Source organism: Diabrotica virgifera, chromosome 2 (genome assembly GCF_917563875.1).
Source record: "Diabrotica virgifera virgifera chromosome 2, PGI_DIABVI_V3a".
NCBI classification, from domain to species: domain Eukaryota; kingdom Metazoa; phylum Arthropoda; class Insecta; order Coleoptera; family Chrysomelidae; genus Diabrotica; species Diabrotica virgifera.
The window spans coordinates 89061124-89076362 of record NC_065444.1 but is presented as its reverse complement, the minus strand read 5'-3'; the positions used below and the strand labels follow the sequence as shown (position 1 = coordinate 89076362).

General features: G+C 33.1%; 1 protein-coding gene across 6 annotated transcripts in view; it reads left to right on the top strand.

Annotated features, from left to right (window-relative positions):
* LOC114332598 (uncharacterized) overlaps positions 1–11772 on the top strand; it is a 69974-nt gene extending 58202 nt beyond the window's left edge. For all 6 annotated transcript variants that reach the window (XM_050642705.1, XM_028282422.2, XM_050642704.1 and 3 more), the window contains 2 exons: positions 6811–6875; positions 11652–11772. In XM_050642705.1, coding sequence (XP_050498662.1) covers positions 6811–6875; positions 11652–11669 — 83 coding nt within the window. In that variant the 3' untranslated portion in view covers positions 11670–11772. The remainder of the gene's footprint in view (positions 1–6810; positions 6876–11651) is intronic.
* Positions 11773–15239: the final 3467 nt, after the last annotated feature.

The following is a 15239-nucleotide window of genomic DNA, read 5'->3' as shown; positions in this document are numbered from 1 at the left end:
AACTGTGTGCTCTTGCCCTTTATTTTTGTCTCTGTTATACCTAGTATGTCTATTCGAGCCTTATCAAATTCTTCTGCAAGTTCTGTCTCCTTACCGTTGAGACCTCTTACGTTCCAAGTTCCTATTGTCCATCCTTCAGGTAATTTGGTCTTTTCAGTTGCAGTTGTTTCTATACTTTTGATCTTGTTGTTTGCAGCTGTTCTGTGTATTTGTAAGCATTTCTCATCATTCTTACAGTTTAAGTTTCTATCCTGATCGTTGCATATTGCTTTATTTCTACTCGTGTCCTTGTTCATTGCCTGTTCTATTATCGTTTGTCCATTGGCGCTTTTTATTAGTTTTTTGATTTTTCTATCTTATCTTCTTTATTATTCCATTTCCATTCTTCATTATTTACCCAGAGTTTATTTGTACCAATTTTTACCTCATTACCTTTATCTCTCTCTTCTCGTGCGATCATCCGGATAGTTTTTTGTATTTCTCTTTCTCTCATTGTGGTGTCATTGTTGATATATATTTTTTCTTCCTTGTAATTTTTTAGCTTGGACTTATTCTTCATGACTTTGATTTTGTCTTCCTGGTCTTCTAGTTCAATCAGACAGGTTTTTGTTTCCAACTTGTATGCATTTTTTATTTTGACCTCAATTTCCATATGTCCTTTGAACAAATTCAGCATCGCCTCTTTTATTGCTCCTTGTTCATAGGTGTCTATTGTTAATCCATTCATTACTACGTTGTTCTTCCTCCGTTGTTTTTCCATAAATTCCATATTTTCCTTTATTTCTTTCAATTCCTCTTTGATTTCCTTGTTTTCTTGTTTAAGGTGTTTGTTCTCGTTCTTCAACTTTCGGTTATCTTCAATGAGCTGTTCTATTGCTTCTTTACTGCTCTTTTGGTCTTTCTTTATCTCTGTGACATCGTTTGACAATTTACTCATCATTTCGATTATGGTATCTAGTTTTGATTCGTACTTTTTTTGTGGTGAATTCGTTGAAAGCTTTCTGCTCTTCGCGTGCTCTTCTGTTTCCTCATTTTTGTTGTCCCCCTCTCTCATTTTTCTTTTTGTACCTTCGTCCGTTGTCGAGCTATCACTCTCATAACCTTTTCCTTTCTCCAAAAACTTTTTCATTATTATTATTCGGCGCCAAGCACTGCTGTCCACCTCAAAAGTGCGGAGAAAGCAGTGCCTACCGTTTATTTACTTTGTTACAATTAAATTAAAATTGAATTAAAAATTAAAATATTGTCACCTGGGATATTTTGCTCACAGTGGCAACGTCGCAAATAAATCGGCCGAGACTTCGCTCTCTCGTTTGTCTGTTATCGCTCTTATCTGTTAACCTTATGGATTTGTTTTGGTTAATTTTGTATAGTTTTTTAGCCGACTCACCTTTTAGAATCCCAATTTTTTGCACTACTGATTAGTTTTTGACTTGGTTTTGCACTCCTTATACTTTGGTTATTTGTTTCTCGTTGAAATTCCCGATAAATCGGGTTAATTGCAGCCGAAAAATAACAAGGTATTTGTCTACTCGCTATCGTGTTGCCACAACATATTTAATACTGAATTTAATATAGGCTTTCATATTCCTAAGAAAGATAAATGTCTCAAATGTATTAAATTTGATGCAGCAAACACTGAAGAGAGCAAAGCAGAAAAGGAAGACCACCTTATGGAAAAGAAAGCTAGCAAGGAAAGGTACAGTTTTCATCGTGAAATAAGTCAGAAACGCACAGATTTAATTTGTACATCTTTTGATCTTCAAAAGGTATTGAATACTCCCCATGGCGAAAGCATGTTACTCTATTATTCAAGGAAATATGCCGTAAACAACTTATGTTTTTATGAAAATGGCAGCAGAGAAGGCTTTTGTTACATCTGGGGAGAAACTGAAGGAAAACGAGGGAGCAATGAAATTGCTTCTATTATCCAGAAATACATAGATCTAGTGTATGCACGCATCTCAGTGAAACACCTCATACTGTATCCCGATTCATGTCCCGGACAGAATAAGAATAGGATCATTTTGTCAGCCATTCATAATGCGCTTAAAAACTGTGAAAATATTGTAAGCATCCAAATGAACTACTTGCTCCCGGGACATACAGAGATGTCTGTTGATTCTATGCACTCTGTTATAGAAGGCGCTGTAAAAAATACTATTGTATGGGCCCCTTCGCAATGGGCTACAGTTTGTCAGTTAGCTAGAAAAGAACCAAAGCCTTATAACGTCAGTTATTTGGATCATACAGATTTCAAAGGTTATGGAACCTTTGCTGACAAATATTTTCGCGGTAATTTAACTGGAAAGATAAGCAAGATCAGAGTTGCTACTTTTAAAAAGTCTAAAATCAATCAGATGTCAGTCAAATATAGCATGAGATCCGATGAAGAAGAAGAAATTATTCCTATCATCATGGGAGGTATAAATTCAAAGGTCGTGGACCAATTGTACAAAACACCTTTGCCCATAACTAAAACAAAATATAACGATTTAAAAAAACTTTGTGATGATCAGGTGATCCCCAAATTGTTCCAAAAGGAATATATAAATTTACCTTCAGTTACAGGAATTGATACCCTCGCAGAAACGGATATAGACGACATTATGTAAAACTTTGTTTTAGATATTTAATTTCTGTTTTCATTTCACATCAGTTAGCCGTATATGTTTAATACCCAAACTTATTGTACACAAGATTTATCTTGTATAACGAGCGAGTTTTTGTTTTTATACTTTATTATATTAATATTATTTTCTAAACGTTATTTTATTTCTGATAACCGTCACCCTAGATATAGGTAAGTGTCGAATTAAAACTAGAGTGCAATAATTATGTTTAATAAGGTATTAGATGACTCATAATAATGTGCGTTTGTCGTTACAATTACTTCTTCAGTTTATTTTATTTTAGTTATAATAATAATGTTTTCAATTAAATTTCTTTTAAAAATATTAGTTTTTTTATTTTTTCCTTTACTTATTTAGTACAAGAATAGGTAGGTACTTAATTTATTCATTGCCTAATTTTTATTACTTGTTAAAGTACTTAAGTTGTTTTTCTCGAGGCATTTTAGAGAGTATTGCGTCATATAATTTGTTCTGCCTAGCAGATATAAAAGTTTACCAATGCAGTTGAATTGTTTTTATGCATCTCATAATTTGGTAAGAGTGGTGGTTAATGCGTTTTTCCTTACCCAAATAACGTGTCTGTGTGTACATTAAATTGTTTTGCCTTATTTTATATTTTGACTAAAATCATTAAACGCCACTTATTTTTATTTATATCTATCATTCTAGTTTCTAAACTGACCGTAGATAAAGAGTTTAAAAATTATGACATACCGTTATTTTTTGTATCGAAATAAGAGTAAAATTGAATTTTTAATTAATTTTTTTCGTAAAATTATAACTTTAATTGGCTCTCCTGTAAAGTTTAAAAAATTGCGCTTCAAGTGTTTTGCTTTTCCACCGTCGATATTAATATTTTAAATCAGTTATTTCAATAAAAAATGTAAATTTGACTTGTTTATTAAAAATACAAAAAAAATAAAACTTAAAGTGCCAGATGATGACACCCCAATTCGACTTTAGAGCTACAAGTTCAGAATGGCACTAAATAACCACTTCAAACGCTAACACATCTATGCTATATAATATTATGGAAAGCTACTATGACGCACAGCACGGTTACCAATCTTGAAATACCAAATATTTGATAAAAATATGTTATGGGGTGCTAGTAGCACCCCACTTGGCAGGTGCCGGGTTAGGATAATCTTTATCAAATGAGGACAATTTTCAGAGACCTAATTTTAGGACAGGTTGACTGATTGAAGAGGCAAACCCACTATGCTCACTTACCCTTTAGTATTAGATTGATATTATATCCAGTGCAAAAGCGTGTGCCAAGACAATTTATGAGTCCATGAGAATAGACCATAACCGTGCAGGAGGAAAGAAATATTTTGTTTCCAAACACTAAATAGGAATGCAAAGATTTTGTTGTTCAAGATAAATATCTACTGCACAAAGAGAACCAATTATGTATAGGTTCTAGTTTTACGGACAACACACCATATTATTAATATTATAAATACATTTTATGATTTAACTTTATGTACTATTTCTGTATTTGCATAAATACAGCGCGCTAATAACCAGCAAAATAACGCCAAAAGATGGACAACATAATGTGTTGTGAAATAAAAAGAGATGACAATAGCAGTAGAGGTGGGAAATTATCGGTAATAACCTATAAAGCCTTACCACTGACGATAGTTTCCCACTCTTAGACGTTAGCGAAAAGCTTTAGTCATACGTATGGCGTTAACGTGACATTAACATTTTTTAAATTTTAAATAATCTCGACGAATCTGTTCTAATACAGTAAGTGAGTTTGGTAGCAAGGCTGTCCATAAATAAATCAAAAACAAAGATTATGATTAGTGAGTTAATAATTTAACTTTAATTTTTAAAATATTTTTATTTAAAAACTAATTTAAAAATTAAACAGGCACAGTTTTCCCATTCCCTCAGGCAAAAATATTCAGCTACTAACTTGTCATATTTTGACGTTTATTTTTATTGTAAGTTGTCATGTTTTATAAGTTTATACCGATAATGTGCCACATCTACTAGTTTCATTTTTTTTTTATTTCACAATGCATTATATTGTCCATCTTTTGCGATATTTTGCCGGTTATGAGCGCGCTCACCATTGTATTAGTAGAGGATCCGATATAAGGTCGATTTGCACCGATCTGTTTAATGAATTAAAATTATTTGATATGTAATTTAGCGTGTTAGCAATTACAAAAAACAAGGCTTGCCCGATCTTATCTTGTTCTAACTATAATTAATTAATAATTAAAAAATGACATTTTTTATGAATTTAGAAAAAAGCAATTCGACCCGGCCAGATATTATTTCAAATTTTTTCGATCATTCTAAACAAAAAAGGGCTTTTGTAATTTTTTTCTAAAGTTGATCGTTTTCGAGTTATAAACAATTTAAAACTGAAGAAAGAACGAAACATGACAATTTTCAAGGCTCAAAAACACAATTAAATAGTATTATATATTAAGTATGGAGAACGGTAACGGTTTTATACCGATCGAAGACAATTGTTTGGAGGAGGAGCGGAGCGACGACTCCAATTATTGTCTGAGATCGGTTACCCTTAACGTTCGACATGCTTATAACGTTTTTTGCACCATTGATGCCATTATAAATTATAAAATTAAACATTTTCGTCATATTGACTAGTTTCATTCATTTTATCAAGATAGATACTTCGGTTGTTAGGTAGTAACTAGGGTGCATAACAACAATGGAGAATTGAGTTTTTCTTTAGTTGTCAATAATTTTAAGTACAATTTTGATTATTATAAATTAAAATATGAGCGAAAGTGAATTTGAAGAAATTGAACGGGCTTGGGAAGAAGGGTGTTCCGCAATTAGTCTAATACTGGTAATACTACTAATGTATGCGATTCTGCAGGAGTTTCTGTTAGAAGTGAAATTACAGCCCAAACAAGTGGGATTTCATTATATAATTTAACAAATTGTACCATAAGTTTCAATATTAATAAATAATTCGTTAGTTTTCTTTATTCTTTCAAAAAATAAATTAAAATTAAGAGATTTTTTAACTCGACGGTAAGTGAATTACTTACCGTCGAGTTGGAGTACTTACCGTCGAGTTGCTAGTAAATGTCACCTACTGACGTAAAATCTGTCACGGTAAACAGTCAAAAATTATCAATCGTGCAAAAAATATTATTTTTTAGTCATCAAGTACATAAAGGCGCATTTACATGTATCCAGTAACTGGCGCCAGTCGCACTGGAACGACAGTGCTGGCATCATGGAAACGCTTTTTTGTTCCAGTCCAGCGCTGTCTGCCAGCGCTGTCTCGAATAGAAAGCTGGTCTATTTTTCGTGCCAGTGGCACTCGTCCGCGTCCCCTCTAACCCCGTGCCAGTGGTTGTAGCCACGTGTAAACACAGCGTTCCAGTCGCTGGCGCTGTCGTACCTGTGGTTTCAGTGGCCGTGTTAGGATTTTTAATAAGAGTGCCAGTGAGATTGGCGCCAGTTACTGGATACGTGTAAACGTTACTTAAATTCAAGTTCAAACCTCTTTCTATCCGGTCTCGATAAGAATTTTAGCCAGCCATGTTTTATTCTAATAGGTACATATTTTTTTAATTGTTAACGAGGAAGGTTTTTTATAGGGATACGGACATTAACAATTGAAAAACAATATGTCAGAATGAAATAAGTCCAAAAGACTTATCAACAACTAATAGAATAAAGTTTGAACTTGAATTAAGGTAGTACTTCGTAATTTCAAAATTGATAATTTATACTTACGTTTTTGAGCCTTGAAAATCGTCATCTTTCTTTCATTTTCAGTTTTAAATTGTTTATAACTAGAAAACGATCAACTTTAGAGAAAAATTACATAAGACCTTTTTTGTTTACAATGACCTAAAGAATCTGAAATAATATCCGCCCGGGTCAAAATTTTTTATTTTTATTTTTAAAATAAATGTAATTTTTTTATTATTAACTCATAATAGTTAGAACAAGATTAGATCGAGCAACCCTGGTTTTTTGTAATTGTTAACATGCTAAATTACATAATATCCAATAATTTTTATCCATGAAACAGATCGGTACAAATCCACCTTAAGTATATCGTATCTTAAACTGTATGTTATAAAATTTATATTTATTTTGATAAAAACATTTAATTGATAATTTAAGGCTACAGCAAAAATCGATAATTAATTGTATGTTTCAGAGGTCGATCACGTAAAAAGAATATGGGAGATGGAAAAATGCATTCAAAAAACTGTAGATAATGAAGTAAGTTTTTTGTATCAGCAACATTATACTTTTAGGTACCGGTACCTGGAAATGCATTAATATTTACATTTCTCTCTCCTATGGCGCTAAAGCCCAAGTCCAACCCTGGCCTCCCCTATCATCCGCTTCCAAGTATCACTGTCTCTGGCTGCTCTCCTCTAGTTGTCCACCCTCAATATCTCTGTAGCATGGGTTCTCACTTCGTCTATCCACCTATTTCATTGGTTTTCCTACTGACCGACGTCCCACCATAGTTCCGCTAAGCGTTCTACTAGGTGTTCTGTCGGTATCCATTCTTATAAGGTGACCTGACCAGCGCAATCATTGTATTTTTGCATAATTTGCTATAGAGGGATCTCTCTAATATTGTATAACTGGTGGTTGAACCTTATTCTCCATATACCATTGTCACAAATAGCTCCCAGTATCCTCCTAAATATCTTTCTTTCAAAAGTATTAACAAGGTTTATTGTCTTTTCTGTCATGGTCCACGTTTCTACACCATAAGTTGCTACCCAAGTAGCACCGAACGGGTTTATTAAGCCTTTTAAGGATGCTTTAAAACTGTAGAATAAAACTAAAATTAAAACAATTTGGTTTTTAAGTAAACATTAAGATTGCAATAAAATCGATTTCAGCATAAATGGGTCCACTCTGAAAGGGTCAATAAAACCAAAAATAAAAACCTTCTTAAAACTTTGTTTTCTTAAGCAACTGGTTTTAAAGCTGCTGTGAAGGTGCTTTTAAAACCATGTTAACAGACACTTTAAGTGCAGACATTTTTATAGCAAACTTAAAAAGGTTTCTTAAACGGATACTTTCAAAGACAATTTACCATATTAAATTATTCTACAAACCCATATACTCCATATAGGCCAACAATTTTTTACATGTGTTATGATAGGTAGATACGTATTAATAATAAAAAGTACTTGGTTATTTCGGACTGTCAAGTTAGAAACATACTTGCGCACCCAAGTTTATTGATAATGTTAACAAAAATAGGTCTAAATAACTCACGCGCCCTAAAATTTCTGACTTTTGGCGATTAAAAAATAAAAATAATAAAAAAATTTTAATCCGAAAAATATTAATTTGAAAGAAAAATAACTTTATCTACAATTTTAATGTTTTAATGTTAAAATAAATCGAATTTATGTCTTTTATGGTTGCACCAACAGATCTTAGGCTTAAGTCGAGAATATCATAAGAATTAATATAATTATAATATATTATAATAAGAATACCATAATATAATAATATATTATATAATTGATAATAAAGTAAGAATCTAAAATTATGGTGCAACGTAAGTGATACTCAAGGAGTCCCTATCTAAAAGTAGAGCTTAGCTAAGCTGCAGCTTAAGATCTGTTGGTGCAACCAGGCATAAGTCGCTTATTTATAATTTTTATGTAAGCCTTATATTGTAATCTATCATGGCTTTCAGCATGTCTAGAAAGCAATATGGCCGAAATCCAAATAAAACTATTTGGTCTATCGACAGAGAATTCTTAATATCAAATGGATTTATTTTGTACCTTTCCAAGAGCATATATCCTACATAAAAGGAAGGTTGCCTTGAAATTAAAACTGTTTAGTTTTAATGCTGCTGTCAATAATGCCACTCGGTTTTAATGTGAATCTAACCTAAAATCGAGTCGTCGTAGTGCTGTGTGTGTTGTAATTTTCTTTTAAAATGACCAGTTTTTTATATTTTAAGTACTTGCGACTTATTTTTTCCATACGAACTGTACTTCCACTTTTTACAACACACTACACCACTGTCTAGCTCTAAAACAAATGGCCAACCACTTTGGACATGAAAGAAGAGGGGATGAGTTTAGTTTTATTGTTTCTAACAAGAAGCATAGTTTAGTCTTTACGATAACCAAATTGATTCAGTTAAGAGCGTTTGGTTTTATTATAGCCTACTAATTACTTTTAAGATAGCAACTTTAAAGACAACTAAAAAAACAGTTTTAAGGCATATGTTTTACTGACATAATAGTCTTGAGATTAAGAAGTTTTAATAATAGGTTTTATTAGTCATATTAGGAGAATTTTTAAAACTGCAATAAAACTAAAAGATAAGAAACAAAAATCTAATAAAACCAAACAGTCCGGAAGTTTTTCATAAAACTGATTAGTTTTAAAGTGAACTGAGAATAAACCATTTTAAAACTACAATAAGACAAATTATCTATTAAGATTAATTAGTTTTATTTGATACTCTTATTAGAAGCTTTAAAACTATGTAGTGACAAATGTATAAAAGTTTTAAAGTTCTGGCAGTGTATCTACAAGGTAACTTTAAAACCATTATCTTCATATTTACCACAATAAAACCTTTATAAACCTTAAATAAAACTAAAATGTTTGTATTGTGCTACCTGGGTATTGGCCGTATGGTGGTTTTATATATTTTAAACTTAACTTCTCTGTGGATGTCTTTGGATCCAAACATCTACGATAAAGAGAAGTATGTTTTGTTAGCAAGCATTATTCGTTTCCTTATTTCTTCGTCCTCGCTGCCATTCTCTGTTATTTGTACGCTGTGAGCTGTGAGCTGATACTTGTGAACTGTTCTACTACTTCTATATTAGCGTCGTCTATTGTTAAGTTCTGCAAGTTTCGTTGGTTCCTTGCTTGTATTAGGGCTTTAATTTTATCTATGTTGACAGCCAGCCCTATTTCTTTCACATTTTCTTCAAACTCCACATACAGTTCTGTGACGTCTCTTGCGGTTCTTCCCATCAAGTTTACATCATCTGCGTAGATTGCAATCTGCTTAGACTTATTAAACCAAAAATTTTTTGGTTTATGAACATTTTTGTGATGACATATTTCATACATATATTAAAGAGAGTCGGTGCCAGCCCATCTCCCTGTTTTAGCCTTTAAGATATCTGGAAGGGATCTGTCAATTCATTTTGAACTGGTACTTGCGCTTCTGTGTGAGTTATGGTGGCTTGAACTAACTTTACTAATTTCCTTTTTATACCAAATTCTTGCATAATTACATATATTTTATCTCTATGTATGTTATCATAGGCTTGTCGAAAATATACAGATTTGGTAGATGTATATGTCGTGCTCCCAGGCTTTAGCTAATATTTGTTTCACGTTGAATAGCTGGTCAATAGTACACCGTCCTGGTCTGAATCCTTCCTGGTATTCTCCTATAATTTGTTCTGTGAAGTGGCTTAATCTTCGGTTTATGATCCACGTGAACACCTTATAACTCACACAGAGTTAGAATATGCCTCTATAATTATTGTAGCTCAGTTTGTCTTCGTTCTTGTGGACTGAACATACAATTGTTCTTTTCCAGTCTCCTGGAATTTATTCTGTGTTCCATACGTCTCTTATAAGTTTATGGAATCTATCTATCAGTGTTTGTCCTCCTATTTTAAGAATTTCAGCTGGTATATTGTCAATCCCTGGAGCTTTATTATTTTTCATTGCTTTAATGGCATCCAATATTTCTTGCCTTGTGGGTGGGTTTGTCAGTTCATTATTTTGATTCTGATCTGCTATCTCGATATCAGGTAGTGCATAGGCTGTGTTTGTTTGTGCTTGCTCTGTAAACAGGCTCTCGAAATAGTTTTTCCAACCTTTTTTTTTCATCTTTAACCCTTAACTACAGACATCCGGTATTTTTTACCGGCGGGCATTCCCAAAATGTGGATTTCGTGGTAACCTCACAACTTATAAGTTCATGTGTCTCTGTACCTCTCGGGCAGTTTGTATAACAATGCTAGTCAAAGCGTGTATTGTGTATTGTCAATATTTTCTTTTCTGGTACACACCAAAAATCTTAACCGGTAAAAATTACCGGATGTCTGTGTTAAGGGAGTATTTTTATATGAGTACTATATTTGTAAATCTGAAATGTTTACATTATTTTTTTGTGTTTTTGGGGAAAAAGTAAAGAAATGGACTGTGGAAGACATCCTGGACCTTCAATGAAGGTTAAATTTGAAGATAAAAATTTTGAGGCCACTTTGCAAAAATGGAATTGCCATTTAATTTTATTACAATTTTACCCCTTGCAGATTTTTTTCATGGATGTAAAAATTTTCGTGGATGCTATTTTATATTTCCTTTGTGATTCTATGTTACGTTTATTTGTTAAAAAGAAGTTTAAATTTTTGTCCATAGCATTTATGGCCGTTTGTTTCAATAGACCAAAAATGTTACCAAAATTCTGGTTTAATAGATTATTCTTCAAAAATCTTGTCATTATATTATTAAAATCACTAATTTTACCATTTTTCCCATATCTAGAGACTCCATAAAAACACATAATGCAAAAAGTTTTTGTTTTTTATTATTAACTTTATATTTTGACTCTATTTTATAATGACCGGTAAAAAATACCGGGAGTCTGTAGTTACGTGATAATATTGAGATGTCTGTAGTTAAGGGTTAAAGAGGGGGGTCTGGAATCTTCAAAAGACACCTCAGTCCAGAACGCTGCCTGACTGACCTTAGTGCAGGATTCATTCTTCGTAGTACCAGCGATAGTTCCCGAGGTACTTTAAAACGCTCTCTCGTCGCCGAGGCTACGCCTAATGCCTACTTGCTAAACCAGTCCCTCCTCTGTCATCCAGCGCTCCGAAAGCGGAATGGCCGCTGCAAGGTCGATATCGCTTCCGAAGCACTTTTCAAACCTACTTTTATTGCTGCGTCGTCACTGATAATTTGATTATTTACATTTACTGACTACTATTTACTACTTGAAAAATATAGGTATATTTTTTTTACTTTCAGCACTTTATATTTTTCTAAATAATTGTATGGTCTTCTGGAATCTTCTACAACAGCACATGCCGTTATGTAACTGATTTGCCATTCAGCGTTATTTTGAAAAATAAAGTTTTAACAAAAGTAACTACTTTTTGTTTTTTATCTATCCTATCTAATATTCCTTCAAAACTGCAAAACCTGAAATAATTCTCATATACATAGATTATTTTAAGACAAGAATAGAAGATGTGATAGTACAACTCTAATACAGCACTATACATTCTTGTGAGAAACCAAATTAAGGCAAAATCAACTAGTGGATAATATTAAATGAGGATTTAGTATTTTTGGTGAGAATAAGCCATAATTTTACTTTAAAATTAAGCTTATTTGACGTTTCAATTTTCACAGATTATATATAAAAGTGTTAACAAAATAAAAACATCAATATATCAAAACAGTTTTGTTGTTTTACTTGTAATATAAGCTCATACTCATGATACTATCACGACATCGACATTGTAAGTATTTGCTCTTAGTTTCCTCTCAAAATTAGTACCAAACTCTGGTTTTATAATATGTATGTTATTTAATAATAACGTATCCTCGATATGTTACATAGAACTAATTTTGTAAAAATGAAGAACTGAAAATGTGTTCTTGGAAATGGATTTGGAAAAATGAAAAATAGAAGAAATAGTCACGACAAAATAAATTTTAACAGACTTACGCACACATTATGTTCTGCTCTATAAAAGACTTAAAAAGTTTCTACGATACATTCGTTTAAAATTCTGTCTGACTGAGCAGATTAGAAATAAACTTTGAAAAAACTAAATTTATGAAAAATCTAGTAATGAGTGGAGATATAACTATTGGCAATAATAGCATGCAACAGATTTTTTGTTTGTTTTATGGCATAGACTTGGGTGTCAATTAGCCAGTCACAAAATGCAACAGATAGATATTTACAAATATCTGGGCTAATAAATCAAAATCAGCAGAGATAATCAAACACATAAAACAGAGAAGCCAATAGTTCAGCATTTGGCAAACTAGGCCATATTCTAAAAAGTTCAATTCACATGTGTCTCATGCGAAAGATTTATAACCAATATGTTTTCCCCATACAAACTTATGGAGCAGAGACTTTAACACTGACGCAATACAATGCTGAACGTGAGCCTTCGAGACCACATAACAAATCAACAAACCAGGCAAATATCGGGAGTTTAAGACGTCATCGCAAGAATCGCGACGCTTAAGTGGAACTGAGCAGAGCACTTATCTAGAACACGAGATAGATGGACAAGACGAATCATGGAATTGAGGCCCTTCTTCTTGTAGTTCCTTCTCCTATCGGAGGTTGGCTGTCATCACAGCTATCCGTACCTTATTGGCGGCTGCTCTGAAAATATCTACTGAGCTGCAACTATACTACTTTTTTAAGTTTCTCAGCCAGGAAATTCTTCTTCTACCTATAGATCTCTTACCCTTTATTTTACTTTGCATTATGAGCCTTAATATCTCATATTTCGCACCTCTGGTAATGTGGCCTAAATATTTTAGCTTTCTTGTTTTGGTGTTCTTTATCACCTTGCAATCCTTTTGTAGCCTTCTTAACACTTCTGCATTTGTGACTCGTTGGATGCATGGTATTTTCAAAATCCTTCTATAGCACCACATCTCAAAGGCTTCCAACTTCTTTATATTTTCTAATTTTAGTGTCCAGCTTTCCACTCCATACAACAAAGTCGAGAAAACGTAGCATCTTAAGGCTCTTATCCTCAGCTCTAGAGGAAGGTCTCGATTAACAAACATCTTTTTCCTTTTTATAAATGCTTGTGTTGCAATTTCAATGCGTGTCCTGATTTTTCTACCCTGGTCATTGTTGTCATTTACCCAGTTTCCCAGATATTTGTAGTTATTGACTCTTTCTCCTCGATATCCAACCTTCCTACTGTATGTTGCTTAGAAATAATCATGAACTTGGTTTCCTTAACGCTCATTTGTAGTCCATAGTCCATACTGACTTGATGTAATCTATTGACTAATAGTTGCAGTGCATCTATGCAAATATAGCGGTGTCGTTTGCGAATCTTATGTTGTTCAAGATTTTTCCGTTTATTGATATACCCTGTTCTTCCTCTGATATTGCTTCCTTAAAAATAGCTTCGCTGTACAGATTGAATAACAATGGCGACAACACGCAACCCTGTCTAACACCCCTCTTGATTTTTATGGCCTCTGTTTCGACATTTTCGATTTTAACCGTTGCTTTTTAATTCTAGTACAGATTGACAATAACCCGTATATCTCGACTGTCCACATTCCTCTCTTTCAAAAATTTTATGAGTTTCTGATATCGTACTCTATCAAAAGTCTTTTGATAATCTATAAAGCAGATATAAGAGATCTTGGTTCTTATCTAGTCGTCTTTGCGCGAGAACGTTAAAAGCGAACAGAGCCTCTCTCGTTCCTAATCCGCCTCTGAAACCAAACTTGGTCTCATCTATATCTTCCTCAATTTTTTTGTATAGTCTTTTGTATAATGTTCCACTATAAACTTTGGTAGTGTTACGTTACAAATGTGGACAGCAACCAATCCTGGGGTATTACTCCTGTTGGATATACCTTGTTGAACAGTTCTAAAAGTAGATCTGTTAGATTAGAGAAATTTCTCTCTGATGTCTGCGATGAGTTTACCGTTATCATCTTTAAGTGTCCATTAGTGTGCTCGCTTTGTGGTACTTTTTAGTTCTTTTATTTTTTATGCATATTAAATCTGTCGTATTTTCTGTCATACTCTTCTATTTCTTTGCATTGTTCTGTTAACCACTTTTCCTTGGCGTTTTTTATCTCTACTTTAATTTTATTTTGTATTTCTTTGTATTTTGGCTCATTTATCCCTTAGGCTTTTCACCTCTCTTCCATTAATGCTAGAATTTCCGAAGTCATCCACTTCTGCTTTTTATTTGTCTTTGCAGGCTTTAAATTTTCTTCCCCAGCCGTTATCAATGCCTTCTGTATTTTATTCCATTTTTTATTGACATCTTCTGATGTTAAAATTTCTTCTTCTACTTGTGTAAGATTTGACTTGACTTGTTGGATCATTTTTTAATGTATTTCTGTTTTTCTTAATTTCGTATAATCAAGTTATGGTTTATTTTTACGTCTTACTATCTTTTTGAGTTTCAAGTGCATTACTGCTATCAGCGGGTTATGATCTGAGTTAACATCTGCACCGGGGTACGCATTTACTGCTTTGTTTGAATTTTTGTATCTATTTTTGACCAGTATATAATCTATTTGGTTTCTGACGATGCGGTCTTTGTTGTCTGTAGGAGGCCCAGAAACTATAAAAGAAGATGAGGATGACTACCGACTAGAGAGACCGACCAAATTAAAAAGTAGCGGGAAACTGGCTACAAGCGGACCAGTATAGAGAACACTGGAAAGAACTGAAGGTGCCTATGTTTAGCAGCGGACGCAATGGGCTGATTGATGATGATAAGCGATTTCAAAAAGCTCATATAAATATTATATCAAAAATCTTGTACACAATGAGCATTTCTGTGGAAATCAACCAAGAAATTTTAGACCCACTTTTAT